We start from the raw sequence: 19835 nt of genomic DNA on the forward strand, positions 1-19835 counted from the left end.
TATTTCCTTGTTGCAATCTCATGGGAACAAGTCGCTACCGATTATAGTCTCAGGCCGAGGAGTGGCACAGGGCTACGGAAGTTAGCAAGTCGGGTTGAAAAATGAACAGTCCGGCTTGTAAAAGACATCATAATAGAACGGCCTCTACATTGATATGTCAAGCAAGCAAATATGTCTGTATTTTGGGGCTGGACTCTAATGAGAACCCGCTATTCTCCATCTGACTGACGGTGTCGGAGCAAGTCGGCAAGGCCTCTTTCAAAGCCGGAACGAGGACCAAGAAGATGTCTCTTGAGTTGTCAATGTATTTGAAGTACAAGTTGAGGAAGTCATCCAGGCTCTTCTTCATTGATCCGGCGTAACTCATATCTCAGGTAGTCGAGGAGATATGCATGTAAAGAGTATTTATACCACTTGCTCGGCTTTGGAGTACCCGAGCATCAACACGATCCAAACACCGATACATCTCAGGTGCCTTTGCTCGAAAAGATGCTGGAACTGCGACGGTAGACAGGTTCCATCTAGTCTCTCAAAAAAGCTGCGAACAAATCGTGGTGGTAGTTGGAACACATGTCACTCCTATTTCTAGGCCAATCGGCCAAGCGAGCCAGCTTCAGTACCAAATCCATCATTGCCATCCAAATAATTATCTAGAGACTCCAAATAGACTTCAGTAGCTTTGGCGGTTCAGTAAAGCTCAAAAAGGGGCAGAGATGATGGGTGGCAGGCACTTTATTGGGCCCACAAGTTACACTTTGCAATACCCGGTCCAGACTCGCATATTCTTCCCGAGTGAGGCCACTTTCCCCCTAAGGACCAGCCGGAGGAAGCATCACGTCCTTTGGTCAACTCTTTTGATAAATAAAAAGATGATAAGTGATCAAATTAGTGCAAAGATTACAGCTGGAAGTTATAATAAGCATAGGACCTAGCATTACTGTCAAGTCTTGGAACTTGAGCATTGAACCCTGAGTTCTTGATTGCAGCAGCAAACAGGACTAGATAGTGTCGTTTGATGTCAGTTCATAAAGCACCCACACCTTTCCGCCTAGAGATACGTATGTAGAAATTGCAGAGAGTAGACCACGGGGAACAGACCGCTAGGTTGCAAGGATGGATTGACAATGCTACTCGGAACCTTCTCCTATGTACATCCGATCCTGGGTTTCCCCAGCATGGAGTATGGAGATGGCCACGAACCAATGGGGAAGGCCCCTGTCGATCTCCTCATGGCTTTGGCGTGATCAATGTTGCATGCATTTGACACAACAGGCAATGATAGACAAGTTCTTTGACGGCTGGTGCCGAAGCCGCGAGCTCGTGCTCTATCTTGGAGATCGGCAAGTAGAATCTCGGCACGAGTTGTCCGCAAGCATAATACTTAGCAACTCCAATGAAGCATGACAGCTAGACATGAATTTATTTTAGAACGGCACATATACTACTCGATACTTAGGAAACTGTTCATTTTTTGAGAGCGCTTGCTGAGTCGAGGAATATATCCTGGCTGCTGTTTGTTAACCATCATCCCAACAGTCACAGCCGACATCCTAATCTCCTTGATGGCAACATCAGGTCATATTGAGACACCATTTCTGAAGGGGGCAAGTGGTATTTGGTAAAGGCTCAGGTGACAAGGAAGCGGGTTGCGTTTCTATTTCAAGTACCTTCAGACGGCTTGCCGCTGCAACCCCGGTCCCGCACACCGTGCAGGCGCGGCACGAGGTGTGAAGAACCCTTGGCGAGCGGGATGCTCCCTACCGGCTCACGGCCGCTGCGTGCGCAAGCAATGTTCCTGCATGGAATTTGCAGAATATTGGTTTCTTGACTCTGCCAATCAACGTCCTTCCAATAATCCTTCCCCATCCACAAATCTCACGTCCTTGCTTGAACCGTGCGACTTGATTCGCCAAGTTGGAAACTACGGGTTTTCAGCTGAGCGAGCACAGAGTCATCCGGACTTTCCGGCCCCTGCTAGCACGCTATTTGGACGGCAGCGAGTCTCCAGATTGCTTTGACTCCAGGTCGGCTGCAGCACCCGTTCAACTCCCCATGATCTCCGCTTAAGGCCTAGTGCTTGCGTGATAGACCGGCATATGGAGAAAGCACCACTTCATGGTCACTGTCTGGCCTGCCTTCTAAGTTCAATAGTCTCGAGGATGCGGCATAGCCTAAGGCGCGCGACGAATATCGCACACGCCATTTTGCGAGTCGTGGTCTCCAGGGGTCAGACATTCTCAACCAGCTTTCGCTAGACGCGGTAAGATGTGGCTGTCCGTGCTTCTATCAGACCGTGAAGCGCTCCAAGCACTTATACCAATCAGCGAGTGCTGATTCTGACCACCAGTTCCCATCAGCCACGCAGGTCATCCTTGGGATCCGAAGGCTGAACGAACTCAGGCGAATACCCGGTACGAGAGTTGCACGAGTTGCAGAGCCTCCCTGCGCAATATGCCCGATATTACAATTCATATGTACAGGGCACTCGCCTATCTCCCGGTTAAGACCCGCGGCCGGCCATTATTCTCCCGTGGATCCCTTGCTGATGCATGCGTGCGCGCTGACGTCTTGTCATCCCGTATACTGTGAACAGCCTCCATCACTGAGCCCGTATCGTCTTCTAGATGTCCCCATACACTCGCATGTGTCACTCGCGGTTGCATGTGCATCTCGTGGCTAAGGTTACATTGACCTTTGCACCAGCTGTTCTGTTCTGTGTCGGGTATGCCCGCATTAGTTTCTCGGCGTGCGGCCCAGGTCATGTTATCGCCCTCAGACCGAGAACCATGTCCTTGCCCTTGGCTGCATCATCTATCGGTGAGCCGCGTCAAGTAGCAGTGGCTCCTGGCACGGATGTTCTTTATTGTCTTTGTCAGAGCTGAGAGAAGGACTCGGAGGCCACCGAGACGTGTATCGGGTGCCTGTGATAGGTGTTTCTCCTACACGAGTTGTCGGCTCCTCGGTTCGCTGTCGAATCGCGCCTTTCGTGGCGCTATCACGACAAATCCCCTTTCACATATGTCGAGCTGCTCACAACAAGCGAGAAGTACACCAATGGCCTGGTTTCGCCGCCATCACGTTGCAGTGTTCTGCATGTTCTCCACTATAAGCTATGACAACGTCTTCGACCGCGGTTCACCCAACCCCTGGATGAAAGTCCTTAATTTCATGATTTCTCTTTTCAATAGTTTGACTTGCTTCCCTCCCAGAACCGGCATCGCCCCTTTCATCACCCGTGAGGGTGTGCTCAGCCGTCCGCTCGGTCCGTTCGAGGTGAGATGAGGCATTCTGGAGCATGGAGCGGTGGAGTCCAGACTTCAGAGTCGCTCTTGTCGAAGCTACATCGGCGAAGTCGAGTTCGGAATGGAGTTGAGGCAGCTGCTGTATCTGACTTCTTGAAGTATATAAAGAAGTAACAGTTCCCGGAGAACAGGAAGATTCTGTATTCGTTAAGCAACGATCCTGGCACCGCATTCTATCTCCCTTTGACCATCTGATGATCTTCAAGATGTGGTCCTGCTCTCGCCTTCTAGTTCCTCTTTTGGGGATGATGCTGTTCCGCTCCGTGCATGCCGCTCCTCCAGCTCCCGTGGATGTGGAATTGGTGAAGCGTGCGGGACGGAACTGCAACACAGCGAGCAACCGGCGCACGTGGTGTGACGGGTTCAGTCTTGACACTGACTATGAGGTACCCGGTAACACTCCAACTGGTACAGTAGTATCTGTATGTCACAGCTCCCGTGGTCGAAGTCTTCTCGGCGTCTGGCTTACAACGAGTGTAGTATACCTTTGTCCTCACAGAAGTCAACAATTGGGTTGGACCAGATGGTGTGGTGAAGAACAAGTTCATGCTGGTCAATGGTAAAGCTCGCTTCCCAGAAAAAGTTGAGAGCATGGAGACTGACCTGAACTCTATTAGGGCAATACCCCGGCCCAACTATTGTGGCTGATTGGGGAGACACCATCCAAGTCACTGTCATCAACAACCTAGAGACCAATGGGTGAGTGGACAGTACATCGTACATTGACGCAGGTGGAACTGACCGGACTCGATCTTAGGACCTCAATCCATTGGCACGGTGTGCGCCAGCTCAACAGCAACATCCAGGACGGCGCGAATGGCCTCACCGAGTGTCCCATCCCGCCCAAGGGCGGCTCAAAGGTGTACCGTTTCAGGGCCACCCAGTACGGTACATCGTGGTATCATTCCCACTTCAGCGCCCAGTATGACAACGGCATTGTGGGTACTATCCTCATCAACGGGCCGGCCTCTCTGCCTTACGAGGTCGATCTCGGCGTCTTTCCCATCACAGACTACTACTACGCATCGGCAGACGAGCTGTTAGCGATCACATCTAGGAACGCACCACCGCCCGCTGACAATATCCTGTTTAACGGCACGAACAAGCATCCTTCGACTGGACAGGGTCGCTACGCAGAAGTGACTCTGACGCCGGGGAAGCGCCATCGGCTCCGCATCATCAATACCTCTGCCGACGCTAGCTTCACCGTCTCCTTGGTGGACCACGACATGACCGTCATCGCCTCGGACTTTGTCCCCGTCCAGTCTGTCACTGTCAACAAGCTCTTCGTCGCTATTGGGCAACGCTTCGATGTCACCATCGACGCAAGCAAGGTCGTGGGCAACTACTGGTTTAATGTCACATTTGAGGCGTCAGGCGCCTGCGGTGCGTCTGTCAATCCCCATCCGGCGGCCGTCTTCCGGTACCAGGGAGCACCAAAGACCGATCCTACGAACCCTGGCACCGCGGTCGTCCCCGAGCCATGTGTTGACAAACTTGACCTTGTTCCTGTCGTGACTCGCACTGTGTCTACATCCGACTTCCAGCCCACCATTGACAACACTTTGAACGTCAGCCTTGACTTGGCGCCTACTTTCGTGTGGAAGATCAACTCCTCGGCCATCAATGTGGACTGGAACAGGCCGGTGCTGGAGTATGTCATGGAGGGCAATACTAGCTACCCTCAGAGCGAGAACATCATCAGTGTGAATGGAAAGGACCGGGTAGGACTCCACGGCCAAGACTATAGTAATAACGAAGACTAACATGAGGATGATGTAGTGGGCCTATTGGCTCATCGAGAACGAGGTTGGGTTCAATATTGCGGTAAGTGGCAGCCGAGCCGAGCGGTTGTTAGCGAAGTAAAGGCATACTGACCCTATCAACAGCACCCTCTCCATCTCCACGGCCACGACTTTGTCGTTCTTGGACGGTCAGCTGTAGGTGCCATCGGCCCGTTCAACGCTGCCGCCGACACCCGTACCCTCAACGGCAACAATCCGGCTCGTCGAGACGTAACCATGCTGCCCGCTCAGGGCTGGGTAGTCCTCGCCTTCCGCACGGACAATCCCGGCGCGTGGCTCTTCCACTGCCATATCGCCTGGCACGTCTCGGCCGGTCTTGCTGTCGACTTCCTCGAGAACGTGGGCGACCTGCGCCAGAACATTGCACCCGGTGACAAGGCCGACTTTGACCGGAACTGCAATGCTTGGAGGGCCTATTTCCCCGAGTTTGATCCGTTCCCCAAGACAGACTCTGGGCTGAGGATGATGAACTAGCTTCTCAGGAGGGTCATAAACATGGATGGACATGTTGGTAGCCGGCGATGTACCGGAGGAGTGATATACCTAGGTGGCTTTTGGAGCTGTAAAGAAACACCGGGGATTCTTCTTCAAATCTTGTATATTTGTATTCTATTGGAGTGGATTGGATGGTTATTAATGATTTGATTTGAATTCTGTGTTCTTCATGGTTGGATGACGTAGTATTGGTTCGTAGCAAGCTTGCACTGTCCCCGAGAGCGGCTGCATGTGTCAGAACATGCCCTAACTTTTCATTTCAAAAAATACACTTATGACCACCAAGGTTGTTTCGACTGCTAACCGACCACATTGATGGTGACTTGTGATGAGTGGTGAGCGTGCTTGAAGCCAGGGGTTGATCAGCGATGCCGTGACTAGAGCGAGCCACACCAGTTGAGGCACCAAGGAAGGAAAATCACTAAATCCGACCCACCCCGCCCTTTTTTGGTGCACACTGGCCTCAGCACATGCCACGCACGCTTGCCTAGCACGGAAGCTCAAGCCTCGAAATCCAAGCTCGAGCTGCCAGCTTTCGCCCTCGACATCTAGCCCTTTTTTTCCACCGACGCGACAACTCCGGATCGACAACCCAATAGCTAGCTGCCCTGAGCGAGCTTCTTCTCACTCCCAGTACACTCCAGCGAGCGACCACTTGCCGAGCAACACAGCGCACCATGGCACAGTACGGCGCGCCGCCCAACCAGTTTGGCGCATCCGCCCAAAACCTCCAATTCTACCCGTCGTCGTACTCCCCCGGCGTTCCCGGCCAGCCGACATCATCACAAGGCGGATATGGCTACGGCGTGCCCTCGGGATCTATGAGCAGTCCCGGCTTCGGCGGTGCCGGTCCTTCGGGGGTCAGTGGGCGCATGGGGGAGCAAGGCGGCCTGAGGACGGGCTGGCTGGCGGCGTTTTCGACCGAGGGCTACGAGAACGAACCGCCCTTGCTCACAGAGCTTGGCTTTTCGTTTGACTTGATCAAAGCAAAGGTGGGCAGGCCTCCTCCTGCTGTCATATTTCTGCACGATGGGACGCTGGGATGGGTCCTCGCATGGGCTTCGAGGCTCGCTCCTGGCATCCTGGACAAAGGACGAAATCAGTAGCTGACTACTTTTGCATAGACTCTCGCCGTGTTGAACCCCTTCGGACGAATCGATCAGCATCTTATGGACGACAGCGACCTGGGAGGGCCGATTGTCTTCATTGGCCTTGTGAGTTGCACGACCTCATAGGTTCTCGAGGAGGACAAAGACTGACAGCGTTGCAGTTCGGCACCTTCCTTCTCTTCAGCGGCAAACTTCACTTTGGATACATCTATGGCCTCGCCCTTATGGGCTCGATTGCTCTACACACGATATTGAGTCTAATGACCCCCGATGGCCCCGACGCCGGCGCATCGTCACACATGTCACCCGGCTACTCCAACACCGGCTACCCTGGCGCCGACGACAGAGCTGGTCACCTGAGCAGCACCCTTACATTCTCCCGAAGCGCGAGTATATTAGGATATTGTTTGCTGCCGCTGGTCCTGACGGCTTTGGTGGGCGTGGTCATGCCTCTTGACGGCGTCATCGGCTACATGCTCACGTCGCTCGCCATCTGCTGGTCGACACTGAGCTCCAGCGCCATGTTCTGTGGTAAGTTAGAGGGATCGGTATGGCTCCTGACGGTACCGCGATCTCTTATTAATCCTTCTTTTGTCTAGTGATCGGGCGGATGAAGAGTGCGCGGGGTCTTGTTGCATACCCAGTCGTAAGTTGTCTTCTGAACTTCGCACATGTTTGCTATCCAGTTACTAAATCAAGCAACCGGCAGGCTCTGTTCTACGTCGGATTTGGTATCATGTCCATTTTCAGCAGTCGAGGAAGTGGTACCCTCAGCCAAGCCGCCGGTGTTGCGTGAAATCTGAGAGTGGACAGACCATAACTTCCCAACCTCCAGCCACACGAGTAACTGCCGTACTGAGATATGGTATGCTTGGCGGACATCGGATTAGAAGAGTTGGGTGGCGGTCGTGTTGGGAAGTATCGACGGTAGTCAAGCAAGCTGAGACTTGCAAGAGCATCATCGCGCCATGTTACGGCGCCATTAATCTTGTACTAGTAACATGAAGACTTCGAATAGCAATGAGCACATGACAAAGATAGCAGGTACGCAACGGTAGATTAAAGTGCAGCTACGCCTGTGGCTACTACGTTCATGGACCCTTCTGAAAGCAAATTGGTGAGAAACTTCACTGGCATCTATCTCAAACCGGCCCACAACCCAACGACAGCGACAATCGAAGCAGACATGTGCAGGAATCAAAAGTTTCTTACAGTCTGTGTTATGAGATTAGACAAGGACAGCCATGATATACTCACCGAAAGTTGAGGCCAAAGATTTCCGAGTTGATAGCCCATGCAGCTCGCCGATGCGAAGCGTTACCGTGGCCGATCATTGAAGGCATTCACGGAATCCCGATTCACGACTGTGGCCGGGATTCCTATAGGGCACTCGGAAAGGGATTTCACGTCTTTGAAGTGCCTTTGCGAAACAGCACAGGGCGTAGAGCCCTTCTGGACAACTCCTGCGGTGGAGAGACTTGGGAATAAGCTGTGGAGGAAAGGCAAGCTTTCTCGCCCGATATTGACATCAAGAACTTGAACGACGTCCAATCATTAACCCATACTCATAGAACTTGCTGCGTCTGACTCTCTCCCGTTTCAATGTGGTTTCTATCGTTGACCGCATATTTATGAGAGCTTGGATGGAATAAGGAGACAAAGGCTCAGCGTCCTCAGTCGCTCTTTTGAAAAGGACCCTCGACTGTTTGACAAACGCCGGCTTTACCGGTTCGGAGTGCTTCCACTGTCACACCAAGCAAAAGGAGATGCCGCATACTGAATCTCATGTTCCAGCGCGGAATATATGCTTGAACTCTCGTCACCTGGCCTCGCCACCTTTGCCACCAAGCATAGGCTTCGCCAGGAGAACTCCGTCCACAAGCTCCAAAGTTTCCAAATTTAGATCCAAGGGAGAGACAAAATGCCAGATGCTCTCCGGAGAAAGTGGATGAGTGGCTCACAGAGCTCCGGAAACGAGCGACATCTGGGGACCGGAATGTGGGACCAGCGTCTCCCCAGCATCATCCGGCAGGCATGAAGAGACAGCGAGGGTGCTTGATAGCTGGATTGTTCTTAATAGGAATGACTTCCAGCCAGCTCCTACTCTAGTTGAAGTGGTAGACGTCCCGTTCACCGCAGGGAGACATGTTCCGCATCGAGGTGTGGGAGGACAAACATTACCCGTGATATAGGCTGAACGCTCCGCACAGAGACAAGGCCAGGCGAAGGGATCGAACGCGGGATTGATCCGCAGCCCAGATTCCGGGTTGGCATGCTGTGCGGAGAATAAAAAAGAAGAAGAATTGACCTGACCCGGGGATTCTGGGGGAGGGGGTTATTAGAGCTGATATAAAGAGGTCGTCGACAGGTCGTCCCATACGCATATCACGCAATCCTTGATCACCGCCACTGCAACACAGAGGCGCACGTACTCGCTCACACCTCCCCAGTGCAAACCACAAAAGAGACCATCTGCCTACGATGCATCGCCCAAAGTCCACCATGCTCGCCAGTTTCGCCCTCCTGGCAAACAGGTAAACGCTCCAACCCCCCTGCTCCCCGTCCTCTACCCCCCCACAGCACCTCACTAACACGCACCCGTCCTCCCCTTTCACCACCTCCAGCATCACAACAGCAGCCCAGCTCCTCGTCCCCTCCATCGGCCCGGGCGAATGCCAGCCCTGCTACACGGCCACCGTCCGCCCGGCGCAGACCCCCTGCCGCTGGAACCCCGCCTGCGCCATCGCCTGCGCCGTCCAGCGGCGCGGAGGAGGGGCCGCCGCCGCCGCCAACATTCCGCGCCTTCCCCCCGTCGCGACGACGACCATCACGGTGCCCTCGCCGCACCCGTCCTGCCCGCGCACGAGCACCTACACCCTGCCCGCCCCGCCCTGCATGCCGCGCGGCTGCGACTGCGCCACGCCCGTGCCCTTCCCGCAGCGGCAGACCGTCACGCGCACGGCGTACACGCCGCTGTGGTGCAACACGGACCCGGGCCCGCAGCCCACGACCACGACCAGCACCAGCAGCACGCGCCGGCACCTGCCGCTGCCCGTGCCCACGAGGTCGTCGTCGCCGTCGCCGTCCTGCACGAGCTACACGACCCGCCTGGAGGCCTGGTTCTGCCCCATGATCGTCTGCGCGCGCAAGGCGGGCTGCGTGCTCCCGCCGTACCCGTCTCCCTGGCCCGTGTCCCTGCCGCGGCCGGACCCGACGGTCATCCTGTGCGGGCGCGAGGAAGGGTGCGTGCCTCCCCCGGGGCCGGGGCCGGAGCCGGAGGCGGGTGCCGGTGGCGCCAGGAAGAGGAGGGACGGGGCGAAGAACGGTGACGACGACGACATAGACCTGGTACCGCCGGTCACGATCGCTGGGTGCACCGTCGTCAAGCACCTCCCGTGCCCGACGCTGTCGTGTCGGCCTTGCTATGAGCCCATGTACAAGTGAGAGCCTGTGGCCTGAGGAAGAAAAAGTAAGCAGCTTGGTGTTGGTCAGCATTGATTTGGGTGCCTGGAGCAGTCAGCTGGACCGCCAAAAAACCGCTGGGCAGTGCTCCGGACGGCCCCTGTCTGCAGAGCCGGTTGATCACATGTCTTGTAGGGTGCGTGTATCCAGGGTGGCTTACTCGTTCACACTTTGCGCAGCAGGGAAAAGATGTCCTGGGTCTGTAATTATCAATTTTATTCAATCTTCAGTAGTGATGACAATGGTATTTATGCGTACAGGAGTTGAGAAGCAAGCAATGAAGCCAACCACGTATTGAATCGCTTCCAATCCGGGGTATCGAAGCACCAAAAACAGGCCGACTCAAACAAAGGCGCCAAGACGGAATACCTCTTCTCTCGGATCCCCTCTTTCCTGCGCCCCCAAGGTACACCCAATGCCGAATCCGGGTCGATCTCAAGAACCCGCTCAAAACAAATCAAAACACCCGCGCGCCCGTGCCTTTCGTTTCCGGCCTCCCGGTTTTCTTTCAGGGTATCTCTCTCTTTAAGTTTTCGTCAAATAAAGGAAAAAAAGTCGTCTTTTCGCTTGCAAAAAGCAAGGTAAATCTCTTCATGGACGCAAAACTCCCGATAGATCCGTAGCCCAGACTGGCGTGCGCTTCGCTGCGAGCATACCAAACATGACGTAAAAAACAGAGTCCGTGATAATATTTGAATGACAAGTGTTCGTGACAAACGGGTGCCTGGGACAAAAAAATCCCAGTGCCGATTTGGTCGGTCGTCGTCCTGTCAAAGGACGGCTCGGATGGCGGCTCGTTTAGTAGCAGTCCTTGCACTGGCGGTGGTTGCAGTTGGAGCAGGTGTTGCTGATGACGAAGATGCTTCCGCACTGGTGGCAGTGGACGGCGTGGGCACCCGAGCTGTACACCGGGATGGAGGACTTCGGGGAGGACATGAAGCCGCTGTTGCCGGACGAGCCAGCGCTGCTGCGGCGGCGAGAGAACTCGGCAGGGTAGTTGTCAAAGGTGGCCGTGGTGGAGCGGACGGGGCTGGAGTCCATGGCGGCCGAAGAGATCAAGGGTTTGAATTTGTTGAAATGGGAGTGTTGTTCTATTTTGAAGAGAAGAGAAGTGCTCAAGAGCTTTTTCGTCGAGTATCGAGAGCAAGATAGAAGGAAGAGTAGAATAATCAAAGGGAGAAAGAACTGGAAGTGTGGAAGAGACGAGGATGCCTGGGATGGTTTTATACAATAGTGGCGAGCAGTGACTACGGACATGGGAAACGTGGGTGAAGTAACTCCGTAGGTACGCCCAAAGACTCGCAGGGCAGAATTAACCTTGGGACGTTCGGGTGTGGACGCTTCGCTGTCATACCACCAATGGGACCACTCGAAACCAACGTGTGTCCGGGGCAGTAGGAAGCTTCCGATCGTCGTGCCACGGCCGATCAGCCTCAGTTCTTTTGTGGACGCGGCGCGGGGTACCACAACCTGGAACTAAAACGGGGGAGGGGGTGGATGAGGACGGGGTGGATGAGGACGGGGGATCAGGATCAACGGCAAGGCAAGACAAGCAGACAGAGAGCTCGTTCATTGAATGGGCTCCGCGAGAGGTGAGAGTGGGGAGAGGCAGAGAACAGAGAGCGCGCGCTTCTGTGTGATAAGGGTGAGCTGTGTAAGATGTGTGAAGGCGTTGTGTCAAAGGAACGGCTGGATTGGCCACACGGAGCTGGCACCTACCTGAGTACCTACCTACCATCGTGAGTCAAGACAATCCGAAGATCCCACCCCAGGATCACCCCAAGAGGCTGGTGTTTTGAGAGTGGGAAGACGGAGACCCGGTGGAGGAAAGCTAATTTGCAAAGCCAAAGGAGCGACGCACCGTCTCCAGATCTTCACAAGCGCGTAGTCTTGGGTAGATCCGGCCAATACGAGGGTCCAAACCATATCCAAAGGGTCCTTGGATTCGAGACTTTCCTTGGCCATCTTGAGTTTCTTGAATGTCTTCCCCGCATTCGCGAACAGCAAAAGCAGCGCCAGGCCCTGCGTCATCCCCACTAGCAGCCGGCTTCGCCTTGGAGGTTGCAGCTGTAGCGCGTGCAGCTCATGCCTTGAAGCAGCCACTAGACAAGGATCGCCTAGGTCCCTAGGCGCAAGGATGTGGGTGCTGATTAGAGACGGCCGTGGACCAATCCCAGCGCTCGAGCTTAGGAAATGGGAATTGGTCACACTTTGCCCTCGTCATCTCCCAGACGTGGGATGAGCAGCTTTGAAGTTCTGGATTGGTCGGAACATCCGGCTCGATGGTTCTTTTGGCTCGCTTTGTCTTTTTTCTCTGACATGCTGCAGCAGCCGTGGATCTCGAGAAGTGTGCCAGGGTAGGGGGGCTCAGGGGGATTCTGTTATTTCGCCTCGACCTCCTGTTCCGACTTGTTCCGATGAGGAGGCCACAGGCCTGCGACTCACTGCCACCAATGATCCGAACCTTATTCGTGTCGTGATTGCAAGGCGCTGTCAGATTAGCTAAGACCGAGTGCGACCACTTCAATTCGGCCGCTCCTCGGAAATCGTCTTGAAACCCCCTGCTCTGAGCTGGTTTTGTTGGCATTAGCCAGGGCTCGCTTCCTTGATTCAGGGTCCAGATGAAGCTGAAACCCTCCCGCCACAGAGAAACGATGAACCAGGCGTGCGTGCCAGGGCACCGGCGATCAAGGGTCCTGCCGCTTTTGATGCTCAATGGATGCCCTGTGCGGCAGTGACGTGATGCTGCATATGCCGTAAAACGCAAAACAGCCCGCCAAGACATCCCTCAGCCGAGCCACCCCGCGTCTTGATGGCGAACTTCCCGTACCCTCACCCTCCATACCACGATCTCGCAACTATTGTTCACTGCCTATGATTCCTGTCCTGAAAAGCACGTTCATCCATGCGTGGAGTTTGCCTGCTTCGTCCGCTAGGTAGTGACCTCATTTGCTGCCCACATGATCGGGTGTCCCACCGCGCTACAAGTCAAGCCCTGATGGATTGTCAACAGGCAGGCAGCACAGAGCCACGCCACTTGTGCCTTCCGGGTCAGGTTGGGGCAGACCCCTACCTACTGCATTCAGTAAAGAATCCACTTTATAGAGTGTACAGCCCCTGGCTAGCCACTGAAGTTGACCCGCTTCAACGTCATTGTCTTGGTAGAGTACCCAGCCAGGTAGGCACGATAGGTAGCTTGCTGATGTACCCCAGCTTGGCTTCCCCAGACTTTCCGAGAGAATACTTCGTGATCCTGGCCTTAACTTCATTCGCCTCCCCCAAGACTCTCTCCAGCTTTGAATGTTGCAGCGCCCTGGTGGTTCCTGCGCCACGCTGTCCTGGTGGTGATGCCGAGGCCTAGGGGGAGATCGGCTGGGACCGTCGCTTAGCGACATACAGATTCTGGATCTCACTTTATTGCCAAGGGAATCGAGATTGCAAGTGTTATTTGCTGTAGCTGGACTCATTGCAGATATTGGCGAGCCACATGTGCGTTCACAGTGAGCCTGCTGCGTCTATAGCACTTCGACACTGCCTGTCACCGAGCTCTGTTGGAGTCATCATGTTACCGTATGATAATTGTTCTGATGACACCCTCGTAATAGCATGTCTTGTTTGATTTAGATGAATTGTTATAGTTAGATAGGCCGAGTTGAGTTGTTTCGTGATGAATAGGAAAAACACTCATTCGTCCCCCCTCTTCACGCTGCCTGATCCTTCTCCCACGCGGCCCGCTTCCGATAGATATCACGGCGGAACACCTGCTTGAGCTCAGCAGGGAGCTCTCCGTCGACCGGAATCGAGGCCATCACAGCACCAACACCGCAGAGGTTGTTCGTCCGGTCCACAAACCAGGCAAAAGTCAACCCTCCTCCCCAGCTCAGCGTGTGGGTGCCATACCACCCCTCAACGTCCTCCAGCGTCAGCAGACCGCTCAAACCATGCCCGGCCTTGTTATCAGGCGAAGTACCGACGCAGATAAAGTCGCCCCCGGGGCCCTTGAGCACGGCGCGGAAGCTCTCCGAGGCGCTCGGGCTGAGATGGTCCTCGAACATGGCGTCGACCGTCTCCGGCCGCAGGACCTTGCCGTCGTTGGCCAGCAGCGACCGCAGCACCGTGACGTAGTCGGGCGCCGTCATGAACAGGCCGTGGCCGCCAAAGTCGCCCCGCGTGCAGGCGTTGGTGTCCCCCATGCCCGCCAGGACCGCCCGGCCGACGGCCTCCGGGTCCTCGGGGTTCAGGTCGACCATGCGCGCGCGCAGGTCCTCGCGCGCGACGGGGTAGAACGCCGCGTCGGCGACGCCGAGCCGCGAGAAGACGCGCGAGCGCAGGAACCCGCCGAGCGTCTTGCCCGTCGCCCGCTCGACGGCGCGGCCCGCCCAGTCGCAGCCCTGGCCGTACATCCACGCCGACCCGGGCTGGTAGGCGAGCGGGTAGTCGAACAGCTGTTCCACCGGCATCCGGGCGTCCGGGCCGCGCGGCGGGCAGAACTTGTCCCGGAAGCGCGCGATCTTGGGGTCGAGGAAGTGGTAGGTCGTGCCGGCGCTGTGCGTGAGCAGCATCTCGAGCGTGACGGGTCGCTCCTGCGGCTCGAGGATGGGCGTCTCGCCGTCCTCGGAGAACCCTGTGAGGACCTGCTTCTCGGCAAGCTCGGGGACCACGGAGGAGAGGTCTCCGGTCAGGGACAGCAGGCCGTCGTCGACGCATGCCATTGCGGCGACGGCAGTCATGAGCTTGGTGGCCGAGGCGAGAAAGAGCACGTCGTCGAGCTGCTGAGGGCGCTTTTCGCCCGACAGCAGAGTGCGCTCGCCCATGACCTTGTTATACACGAAACGCCCCTCGCGATCAGTGGCACAGATGACGGCGCCCTTGATCTTGCCCGCGTCGAGGGCCGCCTGAAAGGCAGTGTCGATGTTTGATTCAGCCATCATGGGAGGGATGCGTAAAGAGGAGCGAGATTGTTAAGAGAAGGAATCATAAGGACGAGTCTGCTCATGCGTCGTCTGTTGTTCTTATACCTCGCACACATGTTTGTTCGCGTGTCACTATTACGACTGTTAGGGCTGAATCCGGGCACTAGAGTGGCACTTGAGACTGCTCCAACGAGGGTTGTCCGGTTCTACAATTGTGCGACACTGCGCCGCGTCGGCCTACAGAGTAATGCGGGTGGGTGTCTCGCCCACTTCAAATGTCCGGCACGACCACCCGATTCTCTGCGTAATTCGACTTTTCGAACGCGGAGTGACTCATGCCAACATTACGGAATGGCTCATGAAGCCGATATGCATGACAAATTTTAGAATGCCGAGTTCCGTGACTTCAACCTCCTCGGGTCATCAATCATCCATCTTCTATTGTTCAGGGAAATCTATTCTAACTCTATGCCAATCAAAGCCGAGAGACTCTACAGCTGACGTATGCAGCTCATCGGGCAATTGCGCGTAACGAAACCCCTTCTCCAAAAAGAAAAAAAGAGGCTGGCAGCAAATTCGTCATGAAGGCGTCGCCAGGCCGTGTCTCATTGCTTGCATCGTGGACTGCAAGGAATGAAGGAGTCCTTCGATATCCCCGCTGTTGGCGGTAACTCTTCCTGTACGGGAATCAAATGACTCCGATGGCTGTTTATCTGAGCGATAACTCTTGCAGAAACTGCCTGCTTGCACTTGGGGCTGCGGCCGACCGACCCTCTCCCATAGAAAGACGACTGCCCTTGTGATATGTTGAAGGCCTCGCCGGATTGCGCCTTCGATCACCTCAGTCTTCATCTCGCCGCTCAGTTCGAAGCTCCCCACAGACACCGGAAGCTCGCAGTGTAGCAGGGCACTATTTTCCGGGCTGGGCGAAACCTTCAGCCTCTGCAGCGATGACAAAAGGATTCGGATGCTGGTGGCAAATAGCAAGAACACCTCGGTCTGGTTGTCGCAGCCCTTGCAACGAGAGCAATGCATCAATCTCTTCCAAGGAGGCAGGGCCATATGCATTCCATGAAGAATGCGGTCAGCAGTCGGGATGCTCGACAAATGGTGATCTTGTAGGTCTCCCAGTTGGAAGACTAGCTGAACGTGTTGCTGCAGACATGTGCATTCAGCCAACTCCCGACCAGAGGATGAAGAGGTTGTCTTGAGACTTGATTCGGCAGTAACAGTATTTCTCAAGCTCGGTGATAGGATAAGGTCGTCTACGGAGGAGTTAATACTGCTGACCGTGAACTCGCTGCCGTCCACGCATGGTGAACTTGTGCTGGAAGCTGGGAGTAGACTCGAAGCCTGTAAGCAGTTGCAATGTTAGTCCCGAAAAGACATAATAACAGACTCTGTTGGAGAAGGTAGGAAGCTCTACTCTACCTGGGTGAACAGATTGTGCATGTCATTCCCAACGCCTACGGAGTGGAAATAATTGGCACCTGTTGAGTCGAGAAACGAAGGTATGCTGGGGCTAATAATGCCATCAGGGCTCTCTGATGATCCGAAGAACTCTGAGAAATCCATGTCATATCCAGTATCAAAGCTAAAATCGAGAGTCATTGGATGGAATTGGCTCTCTGATTGATCTTCGAAAAGGTCGGGAGCCTCGTTGGAGTCGCATCGCTTCTCCTCCTCAGCCCTCCTATGCTTGCTTTCCTGGAGGAGTGTTCTCTTGTTTTTGCTTCCCTTTGGCCGGCCAAGTCGACTTCCGGGGCTGTAAATGCAACGATTTTGGGAGCTTTGACAGCTCGAGCAAGGATTCCCTCCGGAGCACTTGATTTTGGAATGATGACAGGCATCACAAGCTGAACGTTGCCGGCCGACCGGCTTCTTCAGCCCATGAACACTAGTTGCCGGTTCTGTCATGTCCAGTCTCAGTTTGGATGAACTGACAGAAGCAATAAACGGGTTGGTCCGAGCTGTAAAAGTGATAGCACTTGCCCAGCTGTACTTCGACGAGAAGGTTATTTGTAGCCAGGAATTTGCAGAAGTTGTCACAACTGGTTTGGAATTTGTGAAAAAAAAACCCTCAAGCCTTGCTTGCAAAAGATAAGAGGGAAGACTGAGTCCACAAGCTGAAGAGCCTATCTTAAAACTGAATGTGCCATATTGTCTCGACTCAGAGACCTGGCTCATATGCTTGGCTGAGGCACGGTTCAGTATTTCTCTCTGGTCAACACTTTATCAGCTTCTCAGCTTATATGGAGCATTCAGCACCTATCATAGATCGTGTTTTTATGCAGCTAAATGCTTATCACTCCTAGACGAAGGAGCAATAAGAAGGAGGGCTCTTCCCAGGGAGCCAACCCCGCTTATGAGGCGTACAGTGCGATGCTGTGACACAGGTGCGTCGAGACCTGAACGTATCTTGGCTTGAAGACACAGAAGAAATCCGAATGGTGCGATTCCTGCGTCTTACGCCCTTCTAAGCTTACGGCGGGCTCTGAATCGTCTCCAACAAGGCTTGGCCGGTCCCCGGAGTGCGATTGATTGCGAATTGCACACCAGCTGGCGAAGGCCCTACCCTTGGAGAAACTTCCAGAATGACTACACTTCATTCACCACCATCATTTTAAGAAATCGCCGTGGCATCTAATCAACACACGGCTCTAATCATCAACGCTGCTTCTGACAAAGTCCGTGGGTATTCGCTCACCGAGCTTGACCGAGGCTTATCTCATGGCGGAACTTTTGAAATATAGCGCATGAAAAGAAGACCGTATATGTACATTGTAGTTATTTCACCCTATCATCAGCTGATCGGACAGAGGCTCGTAGTAACATAATAGCAAAGCGGTCCCTGGCATGCTAGAGAAATACTACATTCCTATTGTGGCAATTTCCGATCATTTATCAACCCACCCATGGAAGTTCCAGTGCCCTCTTTGGTCAATCCTATGAATGGGTTCTGTGCTAAGCTGCGGAACGGACCTGCATATCCGTGGGGGCTCCCACAAGTTGGCGCAGACCAATCGACCAGCCTGGTTCGAAGAAAGGGGGGTGGAAGTCAGATTATCAATTTGTTTGGTCAGCTTTCTTCATTGGGGGATATATATATCACATAGATCCGCCGATAGAGTATAAGCTCGCGGATGGAGGCTGCGATCCGTTTATCACAGTCTAGGCTATGCAGCCTCGCCATGGAAAAGCGTGACGATAACAAAGGGGGAAACGAACTCCGGGATCGCTGAGTGATTATGAGCGACTTTCGATTACTTCGATATGGAATACCTTAGTTTTCCTTTCGAATGAGACCGGGAGTGAAGCTGGTCTCATTCATAGCCTACCAACCGTGCGGTGGTCTGATTAGTAGAAATTCCCTCGTTTCTGGCATTGAAAAGCACGATCCAGCACATCTCTTGCAATCTCGAGCGAGCATTGATATTATTCAGCTGAGAATTGAATCTTAGCCCTAGATCGTTGTTTCAGCCCTTGCAATGCGATAGCCGTGCTCCAATCGGCGATTGCAACCACCAGACGGAGTAACGGGTTGAGTGAAGTCCGAAATGACCGATTGTCAGCCTCCCTTGGGAGCATGGTGTCTGACATGGACATCCATTCGTCTATCCGTCGCGGGCGGACACCGCCGAACGCCTCCTGCAAGTCTGACAATGCCGTGTATACGTGTGATGTGTGGCGTACGTTTCTTGGGTTGCACAGGTGGTGACACAGCTTCAGATCCTGCCGGAGGCCGTCAGATTCACATAGACGTTGAAAACTTACAGCCAATCATGGCAATTCAGGTTGATAATGCATTGCCAGGTGGTAGGACCATGATTAAGCGTTTCTATTCTTCATTTCTAGTCAAGACACTCAGCGAGCTGAATAAATGAAATCTTATCAACAACCTTCAAGTTATTTTCAACAGCGAATAAGTAAAATGCTGCCATTAGTTCGGTGCTATGCTCTCTATGGTTTTTGCGCTGGCATAATCAGATACCTCAGCAATTTACGACTCTGTATTGCATTATTTCCAAGTATCGGTTTCTTGTGAGATGTGCGTGCTTTCGTATGAAAGGCTATCAGGTTTTTCAACCAACCATAAACGACTTCCCATTTCTGACATGCTGGAGTATCTGATGGAGTTAATTGATTGGATCTCATCATCGATCTTCGATTGGCCGTGGCGCGAGGACAATTGCTGATTCCATGGGAGGATTGCAGAGCCGGAGGACGTCAGATCGGCTTCTGGACCTCAGCTCTACTGCCCAGCTCTTCTGCTCATAACGGGTACCAACATATAGGGCAGCGAGAGGCATGGATGCCAGGACAAGCTCTAAACCAGCCAACCCCCCAAGCGAGTGTGTATTTGGAGTCTTCGACGTTGCTTTTGAACGTTCTACTTAATTAGCAGATATACCACGGTTGCTCAGAAGATGAATTTCATCGATTCTAGGATCAAGTTGGCTTTGGAACTCGCACAATTCCTGTATTGTCTTGTGTGCTCGGTCATGGTCCAGTCTCCGATAACGATGAATGATTTCCCACTCTATTCTTCTGTCAGCCTCCATGCACCACGCTCGCCCCATCGGGGCTTTTCCCAAATGGCTGCACACCCTTCCCAGAGCCATGGGATCAGTCCGAGACGCGCAGCCCGAGCCAACGAATACACTCAAGAGGGCTGAAGACAGGAACAATAAGCAGCATCTCCACGGCGGGAGGCGAGTCTTCAAACGCCGGTCGAGAAGAGAATACGGT

General features: G+C 54.0%; 4 protein-coding genes across 4 annotated transcripts; 3 read left to right on the plus strand and 1 right to left on the minus strand.

Annotated features, from left to right (window-relative positions):
* Positions 1-3508: 3508 nt before the first annotated feature.
* E0L32_001299 (uncharacterized protein) lies at positions 3509-5581 on the plus strand (the record flags this gene model as incomplete). The annotated part of the gene is made up of 6 exons (XM_031135363.1): positions 3509-3724; positions 3783-3861; positions 3920-4001; positions 4060-5026; positions 5085-5129; positions 5192-5581. 6 exons carry the CDS (start codon positions 3509-3511, stop codon positions 5579-5581), a joined length of 1779 nt encoding a protein of 592 aa, XP_030991813.1.
* Positions 5582-6279: 698 nt separating this feature from the next.
* On the plus strand, positions 6280-7507 carry E0L32_001300 (uncharacterized protein; the record flags this gene model as incomplete). Its single annotated transcript, XM_031135364.1, has 5 exons — positions 6280-6594; positions 6727-6816; positions 6873-7242; positions 7311-7357; positions 7421-7507. 5 exons carry the CDS (start codon positions 6280-6282, stop codon positions 7505-7507), a joined length of 909 nt encoding a protein of 302 aa, XP_030991814.1.
* Positions 7508-9213: 1706 nt separating this feature from the next.
* Positions 9214-10040, plus strand: E0L32_001301 (uncharacterized protein; the record flags this gene model as incomplete). Its single annotated transcript, XM_031135365.1, has 2 exons — positions 9214-9245; positions 9347-10040. The coding sequence occupies 2 exons, from the start codon at positions 9214-9216 to the stop codon at positions 10038-10040; spliced, it is 726 nt and encodes a 241-aa protein (XP_030991815.1).
* Positions 10041-13874: 3834 nt separating this feature from the next.
* Positions 13875-15101, minus strand: E0L32_001302 (uncharacterized protein; the record flags this gene model as incomplete). Its single annotated transcript, XM_031135366.1, has 1 exon — positions 13875-15101. One exon carries the CDS (start codon positions 15099-15101, stop codon positions 13875-13877), a length of 1227 nt encoding a protein of 408 aa, XP_030991816.1.
* Between the last annotated feature and the right edge of the window lie 4734 nt (positions 15102-19835).

This window comes from Thyridium curvatum (assembly GCF_004353045.1).
Source record: "Thyridium curvatum strain D216 chromosome Unknown NODE_5_length_802575_cov_81.998223, whole genome shotgun sequence".
Lineage (NCBI taxonomy): Eukaryota > Fungi > Ascomycota > Sordariomycetes > Thyridiales > Thyridiaceae > Thyridium > Thyridium curvatum.